Source organism: Schistocerca americana, chromosome 3, assembly GCF_021461395.2.
Source record: "Schistocerca americana isolate TAMUIC-IGC-003095 chromosome 3, iqSchAmer2.1, whole genome shotgun sequence".
Classification (NCBI taxonomy): Eukaryota; Metazoa; Arthropoda; class Insecta; order Orthoptera; family Acrididae; genus Schistocerca; species Schistocerca americana.
In genome coordinates, this window is record NC_060121.1 from 434,302,933 (window position 1) to 434,322,950 (window position 20,018).

General features: G+C 42.5%; 1 protein-coding gene across 2 annotated transcripts in view; it reads right to left on the bottom strand.

The window, feature by feature from the left end:
* The window catches only part of LOC124606860 (arf-GAP with coiled-coil, ANK repeat and PH domain-containing protein 2), a 147,759-nt gene that overhangs the window by 89,807 nt on the left and 37,934 nt on the right, over window positions 1-20,018 (bottom strand). For both annotated transcript variants that reach the window (XM_047138943.1, XM_047138942.1), the window contains exon 4: window positions 15,590-15,763. In XM_047138943.1, the coding sequence (XP_046994899.1) occupies window positions 15,590-15,763 (174 nt within the window). The remainder of the gene's footprint in view (window positions 1-15,589; window positions 15,764-20,018) is intronic.

Consider the following 20,018-nt stretch of genomic DNA (forward strand, 5'->3'; position numbering starts at 1 on the left):
TGTAACAGAGTTTGAGGTCATGAATATAATCTCAAAACTCAAAGTAAAATTATCTAGTGGCTGGGATGACATATCATCCACACTACTTAAAGAATGCAAAAATGAGTTAATAAAATCAATAACACATCTAATTAACAGTTCAATTGGCCAGGGGATCTTCCCAGAGCTTTTAAAAATCACTGAGATACAACCAAGTGTACAAAAAGGGGGTTATCACAGACATAAATAACTACTGGCCAATCTCTTTGACTTCAACATTTGGCAAGCTGCTTGAAAGAATAAGTCTAGATCAAATGGAATCCTCCTCCTGTAAATACAAATTATTAAACAAACCAAAATATGGGTTTCGAAAAGGACAATCTACAATAACAGCATTAGCAACTTTTTTCCATGAGCTACTGAACAGGCTGGATGAAGGAAACAAAGTTGTAGTGACTTTCCTAGATATGTCTAAAGCATTCGATTCTGTGAATCATGCAGTACTGTTATCCAAGTTAGAAAATTACGGGATAAGAGGAGTAGCTCTAAAATTACTAAGTTCTTATCTAACAAAGAGATAGAGGGGCTGGCCAGTACTTACCTCAGCTCAGTACAGCCGATAGATACACATAAAACAGAACCGAAAATTTACGTTCCTAGCTTTCGGAACAAATGTTCCTTCATCGGGGAGGAGAGAGGGGAAAGAAAGGGAAGGAGGGAAAGGAGATTCAGTTACTCACAACCCAGGTTATGAAGCAACAGGGAAAGGAAAATAGGGAGGGTAGCAAGGATGGAGGCATGGTTATCAGAGGGAAGCCAAAGATATTCTACTGTAAGTACTGTGCCAGCTTCAAACCAAAGACGATGCATACAGAAGTAAAGAGGTATATAGTATAAAGGTAAACACAACTATGTAGAATGAAAAGATGCGTGAATAGCTAAATAGGAAAGGGAAAGAGGAGAAGACTGAAGAGTAAATGGGGGTGAGGTGGTTTAACGTAGGTTCAGTCCAGGGGGATGGTGGGATGAAAGGATATGTTGGAGTGCAAGTTCCCATCTCCGCAGTTCAGAGGGACTGGTGTTGGGTGGGAGGAGCCAAATGGCACATACGGTGTAGCAGGTTTCTAGGTCCCTAGAATTATGCTGGAGGGCATGCTCCGCTACTGGGTATTGGGCATCTCCTAGGCGGACAGTTCGTCTGTGTCCGTTCATGCGCTCAGCCAGTTTAGTTGTTGTCATGCCGATGTAAAAGGCTGTGCAGTGCAGGCATGTCAGTTGATAAATAACATGTGTAGTTTCACACGTGGCCCTGCCTTGAATTGTGTATGTTTTACCAGTAGCGGGACTGGAGTAGGTGGTTGTGGGGGAATGCATGGGGCAGGTTTTGCAGCGGGGTCGGTTACAGGGGTAGGAACCGCTGGGTAGAGAAGGTAGTCTGGGAATATTGTAAGGTTTAACAAGGATGTTACGGAGATTACGGGGGCGACGAAAGGCAACTCTGGGTGGTGTGGGGAGAATTTTGTCAAGGGATGATCTCATTTCAGGGGTTGACTTGAGAAAGTCATATCCCTGGCAGAGTAATTTGTTGATGTTTTCGAGGCCAGGATAATATTGGGTGGCAAGGGGGATGCTTCTGTGTGGTCTGGGGGTAGGAACATTGTTGTTGGATGGGGAGGAATGTATTGCTCGGGAAATCTGTTTGTGGACAAGGTCTGCAGGATAGTTGCGGGAGAGGAAAGCACTGGTCAGGTTATTGGTGTAATTGTTGAGGGCTTCGTCACTGGAGCAGATACGTTTGCCACGAATACCTAGGCTGTAGGGAAGGGAGCGTTTGATGTGGGAAGGATGGCAGCTATCAAAGTGAAGGTACTGTTGTTTGTTTGTGGGTTTGATATGGACAGAAGTGTGGATGTGAGCTTCAACAAGATGAAGGTCAAAATCCAGGAAGGTGGCTTGGGTTTTGGAGAAGGACAAGGTGAAATTCAGATTCGAAAAGGAGTTGAGGTTATGGAGGAAACTAAGGAGTGTTTCTTTACCATGAGTCCAGACCATAAAGATGTCATCTATAAACCTATACCAGGCCAGGGGAAGCAGCTGTTGGGTCTTCAGGAAAGCCTCCTCCATGTGCCCCATGAAGAGGTTGGCATAGGACGGAACCATCCTGGTTCCCATGGCCGTTCCCCTAATTTGTTTGTAGGTCTGGCCTTCAAAAGTGAAGTAATTATGGGTGAGGATGAAGTTGGTAAGTGTGATAAGGAACGAGGTTTTTGGAAGATCTTCGGGTAGACGTTGGGAGAGGTAGTGCTCAAGGGCAGAGAGACCATGGGTATGTGGGATGTTTGTGTAAAGAGATGTAGCATCTATGGTGACAAGAAAGGTTTCAGGTGGGAGATGAGTGGGAATGGATTTGAGGCGTTCTAGGAAGTGGTTTGTGTCTTTGATGTAGGATGGGAGTCTGCGGGTGATAGGTTGGAGGTGCTGGTCTACCAGAGCTGAGATACCTTCGGTTGGGGCTTTGAAGCCTGCTACAATGGTACGGCCAGGATGATTCTCTTTGTGGATTTTGGGTAATAGGTAGAAGGTAGGGGTACGTGGCTCAGGTGGAGTGAGTAAGTCTATGGAAGCCGTTGTGAGGCCTTGTGAGGGACCTTGCATTTTTAGGATTTTTTGCAGCTCAGTCTGGATGGAGGGAATGGGATCCTGGGTAACAGCTTTGTAGGTTGAGGTGTCGGAGAGTTGACGCAGTCCTTCTGCCACATACTCCACACGGTCAAGTACGACAGTTGTGGAGCCTTTATCCGCCGGGAGGATGACAATAGAGTGGTCTATTTTCAGCTCCTTAATGGCACGGGATTCAGCTGGGGGTGATGTTGGGGGTGGTTGGTATGTTCTTCAAGAAGGACTGGGAGGCAACACTGGATGTGAGGAATTCCTGAAATGTCTGCAAGGGATGGTTTTGGGGGAGGGGTGGAGGATCCCTTTGAGAAGGCAGTCGGAACTGTTCTAGACAGGGTTCAACACTGGGTCTAGTATTTGGGGGCTGTGTTTGGGTAGTGAAGTGATATTTCCAGTTGAGGCTCCGGGTGAATGAGAGGAGATCTTTAACCAGTGCAGTGTGGTTGAATTTAGGTGTGGGGCTAAAGGTTAAGCCTTTTGATAGAACAGATGTGTCTGGAGGAGAGAGGGATCTGGATGAGAGGTTTAGGACTGAATTGGGGCTGGTGATATGTGGCATTTGACTGTGGTTGTAGTTGAGATTTGGTCTGTGTGGGGTATGTGCTGGGATGGGGAGATTGAGTAGGGTGGCTAGGCTAGGTTTGTTGGCTATGAGGGGGGTTTGTTGAAGGTTCTGTTGTGGTTGGTGTTTGTTAGGGATAGGGAGAGGGACCCCACTTCTTAGGTGTTGCACTAGTAATGTGGATAGTTTTTTCAGGTGGTGTGTGGCATGGAACTCAAGTTTGCAGCTGGCTTCTAGGATGATATTCCTGAGTGTGTTCTCCAAGCAAGGGTTTGAGAGGTGGAGGACTTTGAAGAGAAATAGGAGCTGCTGGGAGTGGTGGTTACATGAAGTAGTGTAGAGATTCAGGACAAGTTGGGTGTGGAAGGAGGAATTGCACCCGGAGATGGGAACTTTTAAGGTAAGCCCTTTAGGGGTAATTCCAAAGGGTAAGCAGGACCGGAGGAAAAGTATGTGGGATTGCAGTTTGGCTACGGTGAATGCATGTTTCCGGAATGAATGTAAATAATGTGGTATAGGATTAGGGTACATAGTGGGTACTGGTGGGTAGGGAAATTAAATAACTAAAGTTGAAATAGTATATAAAAACAAAGATGAGGTGACTTACCGAACGAAAGCGCTGGCAGGTCAATAGACACACAAACAAACACAAACATACACACAAAATTCAAGCTTTCGCAACAAACTGTTGCCTCATCAGGAAAGAGGGAAGGAGAGGGGAAGACGAAAGGAAGTGGGTTTTAAGGGAGAGGGTAAGGAGTCATTCCAATCCCGGGAGCGGAAAGACTTACCTTAGGGGGAAAAAAGGACAGGTATACACTCGCACACACGCACATATCCATCCACACATACAGACACAGACAAGAGATCGCGCGTGCCGCAAAAGAGATCGCGCGTGCCGCAAAAGAGATCGCGCGTGCCGCAAAAGAGATCGCGCGTGCCGCAAAAGAGATCGCGCGTGCCGCAAAAGAGATCGCGCGTGCCGCAAAAGAGATCGCGCGTGCCGCAAAAGAGATCGCGCGTGCCGCAAAAGAGATCGCGCGTGCCGCAAAAGAGATCACGCGTGCCGCAAAAGAGATCACGCGTGCCGCAAAAGAGATCACGCGTGGCGCAGAAAAGTCCCAAAAAAATTTTCTTGTGGCAGAGAAAGATAGCTAATGGCACAAAAATATCGCCAGCAACAAGAAATCGACGGAAATGGATGATACTGGCAGGTTTATCTGTAAGTTCTTATCTCTGTGATAGAAGACAGGGCACAAAACTAAATTATAAGAATGAAAGTAAGATCCCAACAGTAAAGGCAGCATACAGAACTCTCAATTTTGGAGTTCCCAAGGGACCATAATGTTTGTAAAAGAGAACAAGGAAAATAGTGTAAAGAACAATGACATCCATAATTACAATATTCGAGCCAAAAGTGACTATCATAGGATACAGACTAACAAGAAAGCTACAGACCACAGTCCATATGTAACTGGGAGACAATTCTATAATAAGTTGCCAAAAAAATGTAAAGCAACTCCAAGGCAATCTTTTCAAGGGCAAGTTGAAAAATTCGTTAATAGAAAGATGTTTGTACTCATTAAAAGAATTCTGAGCTGCAGTACTGTTAGTTTATTCTTTTTCATACTGCAGTATATTAGTGGTGGTATTGTTATAATTGGCTAATTGATGTATATAATCATTATTTGTATGGAGTGATATATATAATGTGCTTATGTGTTTATAACATTATTGCATGGAAAGATATACAATGTGCTACTTTATGTATATATTCATTCTTGGAATGACATGATATTGATATAATTGTCCAAAAAGGACAATGTCCAAGACTGTAAAGTTAACATGGAAAAATAAACATTATTATTATTATTATTTCTTTCTTGTCTCAGACATTATGTCTGGCTAAAAATGGAAGGTGACGCGGACCTTGATCAAGTGTGATTTCCTTTTAACTGTACGGTATATGTTACATTGCATTTAGGAACTTTCGAGTAATTGAACAAGTGTCAATAATTACAGATTTCTGTAGTTGTATATAAAAGTTTGGATGTAGCTGTATTGCATTGATGTACAGGTGGATATTGTGTGGTATGACTCCTGTAGTTGATAGTATAATTGGTATAATGTTAACTTTATCCTGATGCCACATGTCCTTGACTTCCTCAGCCAGTTGGATGTATTTTTCAATTTTTTCTCCTGTTTTCTTTTGTATATTTGTTGTATTGGGTATGGATATTTCGATTAGTTGTGTTAATTTCTTCTTTTTATTGGTGAGTATGATGTCAGGTTTGTTATGTGGGTTTGTTTTATCTGTTATAATGGTTCTGTTCCAGTATAATTTGTATTCATCGTTCTCCAGTACATTTTGTGGTGCATACTTGTATGTGGGAACATGTTTTATAAGGTTATGTTGTAAGGCAAGCTGTTGATTATTATTTTTGCTACATTGTCATGTCTTCTGGGGTATTCTGTATTTGTTAGTATTGTACATCCGCTTGTGATGTGATCTACAGCTTCTATTTGTTGTTTGCAAAGTCTGCATTTATCTGTTGTGGTATTGGGATCTTTAATAATATGCTTGCTGTAATATCTGGTGTTTATTGTTTGATCCTGTATTGCAATCATGAATCCTTCCGTCTCACTGAATATACTGCCGTTTCTTAGCCATGTGTTGGATGCGTCTTGATCGATGTGTGGCTGTGTTAGATGATACGGGTGCTTGCCATGTAGTGTTTTCTTTTTCCAATTTACTTTCTTCGTATCTGTTGATGTTATGTGATCTAAAGGGTTGTAGAAGTGGTTATGAAATTGCAGTGGTGTAGCCGATGTATTTATATGAGTGACTGCTTTGTGTATTTTGCTAGTTTCAGCTCGTTCTATAAAGAATTTTCTTAAATTGTCTACCTGTCCATAATGTAGGTTTTTATGTCGATAAATCCCCTTCCTCCTTCCTTTCTGCTTAATGTGAATCTTTCAGTTGCTGAATGTATGTGATGTATTCTATATTTGTGGCATGTAGCGTAAGTATTTATAGCTTTTGTCTTGTTTCTTGCTGTCAATTCTGTTTTCAGTATTTTTGTTAGTCTTTGTCTATATTTTTCTTTTAGTTCTTCTTTAATATTTGTATTATCTATTCCTATTTTTTGTCTGTATCCTAGATATTTATTATTATTATTATTATTTTTATCAGGCTTCTCCAAGATTTGGAATGGAAGATGGCAGGTGAACTTGGCGCATACAGATTGTGTGTCCCGTGGCTGAATTGTGGTAGCAGGCTTCTGGCCTGAGATGTGCCAGGGGGAGGCATCCTGGGAGAAAGCACCATCACTGTTGGGCACTAAGAAAGGTGGACATTTCCGTGGCCAGGCAGGGGCACCCGGAGGGGAGGTTATCAGGACTGGACTGGGGAGGTGGGGAAGGAAAGGAGGACTGCACTGGAAGAGGGACGGAGGGAAAAGTATAAGTCAATGACACAGGATGAAGTCAGTCAAATTTATGACGAGTCTCCGTGTAAGATACTCTTTAATAAGGTGAACAAAATGAACGCCCTATCATTTCAAATTGGCCACAATTCATCAGTTTTAAGGATGAGATCCCTATGAAAAATGACTCCCTGGACCATATTCAAAGACTTGTGAGGTGTAATGGACATGGGAACGTCACCAAGATGATCAGAAGACTAAGAGCTGCAGATTGGTTGGCAGATGATGTTTTGATGAAACCGGCCCCGTCTTGCAGAGAGACTCCACTTTGCGAAACCTGTCTTCGATATTTATCACAAAAGATAACAGCTTTATGCCCGTGAATGTGTCCCTATCAGTTCTAGCACAGATCAGGTATCGTGGAAACCATTTTACACCAAAAAAGAGCACCTGGCCCACCTCCCAGTGTGTAGCCAGAGAAGGGAAGGCCACAGAGTCATAACAAACCAAAGCGATGGCTGTAGATGAAAGGCCCAATTTCTCGAGCTTCAGGCCTGATATCATCCACTCCAATGAGGGGTGCTCCCCATGGTCACCACCCAACATAGTAAGTGCTGTCTGGCACACCAGCAGTTTCCAGGAGTTCCGATATTCTGGAATGACAAGCAACCACTCCTAGGCATTCATGGGGACGTAACAGCTCACGTATTAGAAATGGGATCCCTGTGTTGTTAATGGCTCAGTCACATGGGTACATAATAGCCCCACCACACAGACTGGCTACACATGATGGTCACCCAGCAGTGAGGGGGTGGGGCAATGGCAGGGAAGGAAGGAGGGGAAGGAAGGAGGGGAAGGAAGGAGGGAAAGGAATCCACGCTGTACACACTAGGGAGGGATTTCACCCCCAAATGGCTCACACTATGGAGAGAAAATTTAGAAGTGGGAGGGAGAGGCATGGGGATTCAAATGCTGCCCGGGAAGGAAGAACGGGCTGCAGTAGCTTGAGGCCCTACGCACAAACTCTTGAAAGAACTGTGGAGCCCTCGGGAAGGGGGGGGGGGGGGGGGGGGAGCGCATTAATACAATGTAGCAGCACCTTTATCCTTGATAAAAGGTTCAATTTGGTGAAGAATAGAGTCCACAGATTTCTTTATGTACGTCATACCAAATGAAGCTATCCATTAGTGATTAAATCTTGTGAAACTATCAAATTGTTGTGATGCTGCTGATTGTCCTATTCCTTCTACTGTATCGTGTGTTCCCAGACATTTTCTGAAAGATAAAGATTTTGTGCTTTTAGTGAACCAGTTGATGAGGGGCACGGTTCATGAATGTCTGTTAAACCAGCACGGTACGTGAACATGTTGGTTGTCATCATGGAAGGCTGGACTGCAAGTTGTAGAAGCAGTAGCAACACTTCGCCGTGTTCACAAAACCCTGAATGAGCGGAATCCAAATCATCATAGCTCTCTGGCTTGGATTGCACACTCCACATGCTGCTCTTGATGTTCAGTATCATTTGAATAGGCGCATTTGTGACTTATCAGGCTACACTATATGATTCCCACCAGTCACTGTCCACTTTATTTCGTATTTGGCCCACTGAAGTAGTACAACTTTGTGTGTTGTCGTGAACAATGGCCTTGCTAGGTTCCTGATTTCAAATTTCCACTGCGAGCAGATTCACCTCTAGTGTTTGTTTGGAAACTGTTTGAGGTGGACCTCCAAGCACTGACAGAAGCAACTCCTGTTGTGTCTGAAACTGCCCATCACTGGGAACTTGTGTAACTCTTCTCTGGTCGCCGTTGGATTAGCACCTTTTTACAACCACTGCCCTTACATTTTGTTACATGGATCTGAATGTACATTATTCCCTGTAGACTGGGTAAACAGTCTATTTTGATACAGCAACAAATCAGGAAACTTCAGTCACAGTGTGGTCACAGGAATGCTTGAACACAATAGCTGCTTTTTGCCACATTGCCACATTAACCTATTTTACTGCACTAATTTGATACAAATGGCTCGCACATAGAAAGCACTTCAATGCTCTGACTGCCAGCAGTGGAGGGTCACATGGGTGCTTGATAACAGTTCTGCATTGTCTACAGCTCTCCAGCGTGATCATTGTGCTCTTTTAAGGAGATGAGAGATATTTTATCTGGTCAGCTTATGTTGCCCAACATGAGACCAAACATGGAGCAGGTTTTCTATGCTAGAAGATACATAATAGCAGGGAACAAATGACAACCACTTAAATAGTTTTTTTAGATATGCATGTGGAATTTGAGGAACTGTGGGAGTGGGTGAGACTCACGAGGGAGCAGTAACGGCTGCGCAGAAGCAAACCCATTTCTGGCGTTCTGCGCATGACGTCACTGAGGAACAGCTCTTGGCGCACGCGAAGTGTACGTATGAGCTTTGTGTTGTCGTGGTTCGTTCATGTTGTCATTTCCGTTTGGTTATCTTTGTGCAGTGAGTGTTTGTCCGAAGTATTTGAGTGTGTGGAAGCAATGCCAGGTTGTGCTGTTGTTGGCTGTAACTCTCACAATTGCAATACAAAAGGGACTGAAATAGTGTTGCATTGTTTCCCAAGTGATGAAAGTCTGCAAAAGGTTTGGCTTTCAAAATGCTTTAGGAAAGATCCTGTGAACGTAGGGAACGCTAGAATATGCTCTCGTCATTTCAAGGAAACGGATTATATCCGGGACTTACGTTCAAAACTGTTAAATTTACCGCGGAAACTAATCCTTAAGAGTGATGCGTATCCATCTTGCAATTTGCCTTGCGGTAGTAGCGCCAGTGATAACACACCGATTGCAATAGAAGAAAGGAAAGAATGTTTTAACAAACGTGAAATTCGTAGAAGAAGCCTAGAGACTTTAAAGAAGCTCTCACCATTGAAGAGGAATGTTGACAAGTATACATTTACAGATGAAGTTCTTCGTAGTGATCCACATAGAGTCACTTTACAGAATTCTGTAGCGTCACTACAGAGGAGAAATGCTCATCTAACGAACATGTGCATGAAGTTGCGAGCACGTAATAAAGATCTTAGAGGTCAGCTGTCCTCAATGAAACGACGTCTGCACGAAGAAGAATTTAATAAAAAGGAACTTGTGTCTCGTGAAACTAATTGAATATTGGGCAAAATATTTTCACCCAATCAAATTAGAAGTTTGTTGCATGGTTCAAAATGGGTTCGATGGGGCAAAGAGGACATTTGTAGGTCTATTACTTTACGTGCACTTTCACAGAAGAGTTACAATTTCCTAAGAGAAAAACTCGGATATCCTCTACCTGCAGTGTCAACCTTGCGTTCTTGGATTAATCGCAGTTTCAGTTGCCAACCAGGAATTTTGAAGGATGTTTTAGTGATGATGAAAATGCAGGCTGCAACACTGACTGACAGGGAACGTATTTGTGTTTTATCATTTGATGAAATGAACATTGACAGAAGAATTTGTTACGATCAGCAAGATGACAGGATTCTTGGACCTCACAGTAATGTCCTTATTGTCATGGTTCGAGGCTTGTTTGCAACGTGGAAGCAGCCTATCTATTTCAATTTTGACGTTCAGATGACAGCAGCACTCTTGAATGAAGTAATTGTTTCCCTGGCCAGCATTTGCTACAATGTGGCTGCAGTAGCAGACATGGGTGCAAAGAATAGTTCTGTCTGGAAGGAGCTTGGCATTACTCACGAAAATACTTGTTTTCCACACCCGTGTGATTCTCCGAGACATGTGTGGGTGTTTGCTGACGTTCCCCATTTGTTCAAACTCTTAAGGAACCACTTGCTGGATCAAGGAATAATGTTGGAAAACAAGGCTGTGACAAAAACTGTGTTCGTGAAACTGTTAATTTTGGACAGTGGCGAGATGAAAATATGTCCCAAGTTATCTCAGCAACACATTACAGTGAAGAGCAGAGAGCGACAGCGAGTACGCTCAGCAGCTCAAATACAACTGCACAGGCGATTCGGTATTTGATGCCTGAAGAAGGACACGCCAGTGATTTCATACAGATGGTGGACGAGACTTTTGCTGTACTTAATTCAAGGACAAACGAAAGTAATAAATCACTAGCCTGTGGATTTGGTGTCAATTTTCAAGCCCAAGAACAGTGCCTACGTAAATTTTCTAAGTGTTGTGAGAAGATGCGTGTTGGCAACTCAAAGCATCTCCTACCCTTCCAGAAAGGATTTTTGAAAACTGTTCGGTCACTTTTGGGTCTGTTCAGTGACTTAGCTGTTTACAATATTGAATATATTCTTACAGCAAGATTAAATCAAGACTGCTTGGAGAACTTTTTTTGTCTTATAAGAGGCCTTGGACGTTTTTATGATCATCCATCACCAGTCGAGGTAAAGAGCCGGATAAGACTGTTGTTGTTGGGAGCAAACGCTCATGATATTCCACTTTCAAATGCATCGTCTGTTGAGCCAGATGAAGAAGGAAGATTCGTGACTGCAACTGTTTTTGGCAATATCCTGCCTGATATGTCTGAGGCGTTGGCAATGGCTGAAGGAGATAGAAGATTTAGATTTTGGAGTAGGAGAATCCGATGTGCCTCCAATGTCACTGGCTTCTGATTGTAGCACTGAAGGATTTAAATATCTTGCTGGATATGTAGCTTATCGATGCAGACAGTATGACAGATCACTGGCCACACCCACTGGGGAGTTACTGACACTGCCTGAGGAGACATCGAGAGGATGGCTGGGCATGGTTTCTCGTGGGGATTTGCTTGTGCCTTCAGAAACGTGGCTCGAAACAATTAGCAAATTTGAATTAATTTTTGCCCAGATCCATGGACACAACAGTTTGTTCAGGGAAACTGGTGTCATCAAGAACCTGTGCGCTATGCTTACCGAGCGATTCCCCACTATTCACCCAGAAATCATTAAAATTTACGCTAGGACGAGAACATTTATTCGACTGTGTTGGCTGTCTGCAAAGGACAAGTCGAGGAAAGCAGTTGCCGCTCAGCAACGGAAAGCAAAGAAGTGGTATTTGTCATCGCTTTAGAATGTAAATAAACAATATTTGTGAAAGTTAAATAATATATAAACTTAGAAGTGAAGGTCCTCTGACTGTGTTTGTTTCACAACTAGCAAGACTCTACACTGACAGTGTCAAGGACTGGCTTATTGTTTCCCACACTATATACCAACTTTGCTGAACGGCGGACTCGGTAAGTTAATTTACCACTATTTCCTGTAAATCTTATTTTGCAGCACTCTTTTTGATTCAATGTCCTTTTATATAAGTGAATTTTAACAACTAGGGCAAACATTATACATCCACCTTGTGTGTGTGTGTGTGTGTGTGTGTGTGTGTGTGTGTGTGTGTGTGTGTGGGCGCGCGCGCGCGTGTGTGTGTTTGTGGCAGTTCAGGTAGGTAATTCAAATGCTTCCTACAAATAAGTCAACTGCATAATTTCTTGAGTGAAAATGACAGTGTTTTTGTAGACATGATGTAAACAAAATATAAATGAGCATTACATAGAGCTTGTCTACAAGTTAACACTTGTCCCAGAGCCAAAGTTAGAAAATTGAATGCTCATTTCGAACGTTTACTTCGTAGAGAACTGCAAAACAGACTGTACTTTGCACTTATTTTTGTATAGTATGATCTATAGATGCTTTATTTTAATAAAGTCAGCACTCAGCAGTGTGTGTTTAAAAGCTGGGCAAGTTACAGAATATAGCAGTAACTTTCTAGAAATAGCAGAATAACAATTTACCTTTTACTATTTCTGCAGAAACTGAAACATTTCACAAATACATCGCATAAATGCGCGGGCTGCGATTTGTAGCACTGTTCCAGAGGCAGCGGCGGTTCCTTCGTGACATCACAGCCTCACCCAATGGCAGGACAGAACACTTACTGCTCAACTTTATTTCTTTTATGGACCTTGGGTGAGACTCACCAATAAACAGGGAGAAAGTAAGAAATTCGAACAGCCATCCACTGGCAGAAAAGTAGATTACTTTTGATCAATTTAAGGAATCTGACTGACCCTGGTGTCTCTGGAGGTACAGAAAAAAATGGGCTGCTCGCACAAAATGTAGCACTTATCACCGATCTACCAAGTCGTCTGAAATATACACGCACATTTTTCATTGAAATATTTGCTGGCTAACATTAGCTGCATAGGTGAACCCTATGGGGTTGGTAAGCAGCGAACATCCACTGCCTGCCACATTTATGACAGTGAGGGCCTTTGTCTTCAGTTCCAGGCAACCTAAGAGAAGTTGCTGAAAACATCTACCAGCACAAAAAGGGAGTGCATACATCTTTATTGAAGGTTGGAAACAATTTCTCACCAAGTTTCATGGAACATTTACAGCTTATACACAGGCATAAGAAATGACATTCACAGACTCATAAGGAATAAACTACGCAAAATTAACCTAACACTCCCCATGTCAAGCACTCTGTGAAGACCAGGTACTCACTTTACCTTCTTACTTCATTAAAAGCACAAATTAATAATGTATTTGTTTATTTTAATCCATATGTTATTCAAATAACCACTTCTGTTTCCTACAGGGTGATTTTTTATACTGTGTACAAACTCAAAGGATTAATTAATGAGAGGATAGGGGAACAAAAAAGGTCTAATGAACTATGCCTGGAAATGCATGGTTTCCTTGCTAGAGACCATTTATTCAATCATACTTTGTTACAGAGACTGCAGTCTAATATGTACTGTACCATGCAGCCACAGTAACAGTATGCATGGTTTCTCCTATAGTATCGTACAGTTCCTCATACGTAATGCCCTAGCACCTTCTCCTGCCTTAGTAATTGGTAATGTTGTTTCTGACTCACTTTTCTTGCTGACTCCCCTTGTGGTGGATGTGATACAGCATTGTACTCAATAGTTCCATAATCGAATTGAGAGCTTGCTGACATGGTGTTTAATTACAGAAGGTTCAGAAGGCATATCCCCACTGACTACAACCACAGCATCCAATGTTTGCAACAGTGTTTCGCCATCTGTCTGGGACAGGGTCATTTCGGAAGCGGGACATCATGAATGGCGTACCCGAAATGCTCTGACACCAGACTTGGTGATATATCTGATTAACACTGCGGAAGGTGACCGCAATGTCAGTACCAGGCAGCTGGCCCACCAGTACAGGGTAAGCCAGATGACCGTGTGGTACATTCTCCATGCTAATTGTTACTACCCTATCACTTAAAGTGTGTACACAGCTTACTAGTCACAGACTTCCCACATCGGGGGCAGTTTTGTCACTGGTTTCTTCAACAGGAACCAGGATTCTGACATCTGTTTCATCCATCCTATTCACTGATGGTGCCACCTTTATGTGGAGTGGTATCTTCAACTTTCATAGCAGTAACCTGTGGTATGCAGAACCCCTGTGGTATGATGACAGTCAATCATCAACATCGGTGCAGCTGGAATGTGTGGGCCGGGATAATTGACGACTGTATTTTGGGACCAGTCTTCCTTCCATGTCGCCTAACACGCCGGAAATATTGGCATTTCTTGTGGATGACTTTACCTCCCCCGCTGGAAGAAGTGCCATTAATGATTCTAAGGGTTATGTGGCTCCTACATGATGCTGTTCCAGCTCAGTTTGCTGTTAACGTCCAGACGCACCTCTATTGTGTCTTCCCTCATTGGTGGATCCAGCTGCATGGCCTGCTTGTTCACCATATCTCAACCCACGCGATATTTAACTATTGGAGTATTGCGTATGCAGAGCCCATTCCATATGTGGAGACACTGGAGCAGCGTATTCATGCTGCCTTTGACACTGTTCAGATGCAGCCTGGCTGATGTGAACTTGGGAGACATTAGATGCTACAGCGTGTACACACATGCGTTGTGGCACATGGAAACCACTTTCAACATATACTGTAACTGTGGCACGTAATAGACCACAGTCTGTAACAATGTATGATTGAATAAATGGTCTCTAGCATGGAAACCTTGCATTTCCAGATGCAAGTTCAATAGACCTTTTTTGTTCTGTGTTCTCTCACTGATTGATCCCTAGAGTTTCTATACAGTGGGAAAAATCACACCGTACAAATCTGATAGTTGATGATTGACCTTTTGGCAGCCTGAATCCAAGCAATCATTAAAAATGTCTGATGACAGTTGTGACTACACAATTTTTCCCTGTGTTGGGCTAACAAAGTGTCAACGAAATAAATGTGGTCATACACTACTCATTAAATACATCTAATACTTCACTTTAGTTTTTAGTCTAGGCAAATAAATCACCAATATACTGCTGCAGCAGATCACAAGGAACATGACTAGAGTGAACACTTAAAAATAATCAAAATATATGGAACTAACTGAATAGAAGTGCTTAATGAGAACTAGAATGAATACCGTTCTTTCAGTATTTAACCAACTTCTCTGTTGTGCTATTTATTACTTAGTGTACACCAATGGCATGATGTTAACATAACAAATAGTCTCATGTTTTTCTTTATGCAGATAAGAAAAGTATAAATGTGGAAGACCAGAATACAATGAAGTGAATGAGACAACAGAATAAATACAAATATGCTCATTTACTGATCTTCAATTACAATAATACAACTGCACTAAATTTTTGACACGAAACTGATGTTTGGATGTAATCCAAGAACAAAGAATAAAGGGAGTGGGAGTAGGAGTAAGAGGAGGGAAACAATGATGAAGTGAACAGCAAATTCTACAAAAATTAGACTCCTGTAAAAACATAAACCAGTGAGGTACCTCACTGACCATCAAAAACATTAATGCTGTAAAATTGTCACAACAAAATGCTCATGAAATACCTAACTCATGTTTAATAACCTGATTGCATGGAAATTTATCAACAGTGGAAGAAACATAAAAGGAAATGAATCTTAAAATGAAAATTACACCATAAACTTGAAATTATGCAACTGTAAAAATTACATACCCCTTGATAAATGACGTAAGATTCTTCAGTATTGTACGGGATGCCTGGTCAAGTAAGATACTATGAAACTTATTCATTTCTTGTAATGCATGAATAAGTTTATTCAAACAAGTCATAACATCAACGTCCTCTCTAAAATATGTACTCAAATCCCATAAGCTGTTTGCAAAAGCACTGAAACAAAAAAAGGTAAATATGAAACAGTTATCAACATTCCTTATCATACACACCTTCATATAATAAAATGGATGCCTTTTGAGCTGCTGAATAATTCTTTCTGAATACAGACAGATACGACAATCTGATCTAATAATCAATAGGCAACAAATACATAATGCTAATTCTTTTAGAAGACCTAACTGGATGTAATGTATGCTCCAGGTTAAGTGCACTAGGAACATTCCAGGGCACGTAATATATCAACGATCTGAAAAAAGGTAAAGCCGTCGTCAAAGCTTCTGACTATGTAATATATTAATGAGTTAAAAAAAAGTAAAACTGTCATAAAACCAAAGGTTGGTTTGAACATCAAAGAGCCTTATCAGGCATGGTCCTATTCAAGGTGGTATGCTGTTACCTTTTACAGCCTTTGAACCCCTTGTTGTGTGGTGATCCACTGTTTAAATGTTGATTCGATTCTGAGCCAAGGTGCACCTCTGTATTTTTCACAGAGCACTGAAGAGGTCTCCTCACGGGAAAACGATGCTATTAACTCCAATGGGAAATATGATTTCATTTTTAAAATGATCTTCTGTTCAAACTGGTCTGACAAAACCTCATAAAACTGTTACATGTGACAGGAAAAGCCATGCAAAGATGAGCAGATGTGCCTGGAAGTTACACTGATGGAGGTGTCCTAGAAATCATGTAAGTCTTCTAACAATTAAAAAAAAAAAAAAAAGAGGCATCACCTATATAAGGAGTTTTGTGCACGACATTCCCTTTAATAGAGGTGTCACTACATACTGTTTGCTGCAGAGATCCCATTCATTAAACGAAACACTGTACGGCCTTGTGCATTGAAGGGTAAGTAGTTTCACCCCATCAAGTGTTTATGTGTCAGGAATTTAGGATGGTAGTTATTGCTAGCGGACACTGCGATGAAGAGTCCCATGAAACACCCAACAACTACAGGGATCAAAGCAGATGTTGCCACTGAAGGAGATTACTGTAGATGGTTGGTGGCTGCAAATGCAGTGGAATCTAGAATGAAATTTTCACTCTGCAGCGGAGTGTGTGCCGATATGAAACTTCCAGGCAGATTAAAACTGTGTGCCGGACTGAGACTCGAACTTGGGACCTTTGCCTTTCACGGGCAAGTGCTCTACCAACTGAGCTACCCAAGCATGACTCACGCCCCGTCCTCACAGCTTTACTTCTGCCAGTACCTCGCCACCAACCTTCCGAACTTCTTTCAGGAGTGCTAGTTCTGCAAGGTTCGCAGGAGAGCTTCTGTAAGTTCGGAAGGTAGGGGGTGAGGTACTGGCAGAAGTAAAGCTGTCAGGACGGGGCGTGAGTCATGCTTGGGTAGCTCAGTTGGTAGAGCACTTGCCTGCGAAAGGCAAAGTTCCCGAGTTCGAGTCTCGGTCCGGCACACAGTTTTAATCTGCCAGGAAGTTTCATATCAGCGCACACTCCGCTGCAGAGTGAAAATTTCATTCTGGAAACATCCCCCAGGCTGCAGCTAAGCCATGTCTCCGCAATATCCTTTCTTTCAGGAGTGCTAGTTCTGCAAGGTTCGCAGGAGAGCTTCTGTAAGTTCGGAAGGTAGGGGGTGAGGTACTGGCAGAAGTAAAGCTGTCAGGACGGGGCGTGAGTCATGCTTGGGTAGCTCAGTTGGTAGAGCACTTGCCTGCGAAAAGCAAAGGTCCCGAGTTCGAGTCTTGGTCCAGCACACAGTTTTAATCTGCCAGGAAGTTTCAGTGGAATCTAGTTCATACTCAAAATGAAGGGGTGTGGGCTCTCACAGATGACATACATTGTTCTCAACACTTCTGCTTCCTTTTATTAAAACTGTGCCTTTGCTTGAAATCTTTCAAATGCTATTAAATGTTCAATAAAAGGATGGTGTTTGTGTCATTGAAATGCCCTTATATGCTCTCTGATAGTTTCAGCTTTTTTCTGGCCACATGGCATAAGTTTCCAGTTGGGTGGGCCTGGGCAATAGGTTATCACTGCTTCCACTGTGTGTACCATCATACCAGTAGCATCTTGTGCTACTCCTTTGATATCTTTCTCTCCACTGGCTTCAAGAGTTGCTTTGGAGGTGAAAGCTTGCCCGAGTTGGCTTTCCAAAGCAACCAACATAGTGCATATTCAATTGGTTGATAGTTTGAGAAAGAGAGAGAGAGTGATAGGAAACTGGTTGCTGTTGCAGAGGTTGCCATGGAAATTTCACTGGATCAAGAGTGAGATGCTTGGGCTGCAGACTGCAGTATCTATGGCTGAGTATATTGAGTGGGACATACTGAAATGAGCTGCGGCTCCATTGTTAAGTTAGCTTACTTTCAATTCTGAGATTAACTACTCTATTACTTGGCCCCTGCTAGACGTGTTGTTAGTGTCCCACAGAGGATTGAGGGCATCGTAAAAGGAAGTCAGTCAAGCCCTTTCAAATGGACCAACCTGTCATTTATCTGGAGCGATTTAAGGAAATCAAAGAAAACCAAAATCAGTATGGCCAGACGTGCATTTGAACCGTTGTCCTCTCCTGAATGGGAGTCCAGTATGCTAACCACCACGCCGCTTTGCCTGGTATGGGCACTGCAGTCCTCCTATATGAGGAATGGTATCAACAGCTGTTCCACAAGCTCCACTGGCTCGCGACAGTGTTTATCTGTCTGGGGGTAGTATGTAATATCTATTACCCTAACTGAAAGGTGGATATTGATTGCCAAAGCTTGTAATGCAGTGATTATAGGCACCAGCTCATTGAAGGTATTTGAATGTGAGTGTGCACACTCCTCCAGATCCCTTCTCAGTATAAACACAATTTTTTACAACAGAATTTACAATTTTTAACATTATGGAGATGTGTTTCCAAGACATTGAACTAGGATCTGGGTGTGCAACAAATGGGATATAGGAGTACAAATTACTCTGCTATTCATGTGTGCTTCACCTGAGTTTGTGTTTCTACATTGGTATTAATAGGTTCGACTTGAGCGAAGAGAGATGGGGGCCAGCTCGACTGGCGTAACAGAATATGATTTCACTGTTGATTTTTTTTCCCTTTATGTGCCCATGAGGAATCATTTTCAATGAGGATTTTCCAGTCTTGACTTCTGGAATGTCAGATGACCGATCTTTTCTATCACTGGCTCTTTCAGCCACTGGGTGGCGCTAGACTGCTAGTCTCTTTCATTGTGGGAGAGAGGAACCCTGGCAGGTGTCCTCTCCTCTTTCCTGCTGATGACAGTTGTGTGTTTGGGTTCAAATGGCTCTGAGCACTATGGGACTCAACTGCTGAGGTCATTAGTCCCCTAGAACTTAGAACTAGTTAAACCTAACTAACCTAGGGACATCACAAACATCCATGCCTGAGGCAGGATTCGAACCTGCGACCGTAGCGATCTTGCGGTTCCAGACTGCAGCGCCTTTAACCGCACGGCCACTTCGGCCGGCTGTGTGTTTGGGGATCAGGGTAGCTGATGTCCTCTTCCTCAAATGAAATATAGGGTCTTAACATATGCTAGGGGCAGGAGTTGGTGTCTGAGATCTTGTTGTCGTGGTGGTGCTAGGTATGGATTTTGTCACCACATATGCTACATTTGAAGTTACATCAATTGGGTGGAGTCCTTCAAAATTTTTCTTACCATCTCGATACAAAAGGTGATCAAGAGTTTTATAGTCTTGGATTTTCTCCTCCCTCTTGAAAACTGGATATGTTGGCAAACTGGGAGGAGACAGGGAAGAGGGGGTTGTGTTCTGTGCAGTTTATGCATGTTCCTCACAAGTCTTGCCCTCATGCACTGCCCTTTTGCACGCCCCTCAGGTATATTCATTAGTACAGTGGGAGGGCACATGTCCAAACCTCACACACCTAGAACTTCTCACAGGAGGAGGAAAACACGGTTTTACATCACACCCACAAACCAGGGACATTTTTAGATAAAACATTTCCATTGAAGGCTAGGATGAAAGCCTCATTGTCCACCCTATTATCCTCTGGTCCTCTGAATGCAATGTACAAATATACTTCGTACTGCTCTAGGTAAGCTCAGAGCCCTTCATCTTTTTCTAACATCAGGTCCTTATGGAAGATGTTTGTTATAAGGAGTGATGGTAGCTCATATATATCTGAGCTTGTTCCTGGCCTGGAGTGCCTGTGATAGGTTAGCATTCAAAGTTTTTATTAACACATAGCCAATTCTCATTTTCTCTAATAGAAGCAACACCACAAAACCTGTCTTCAATGCAAAATGTGACT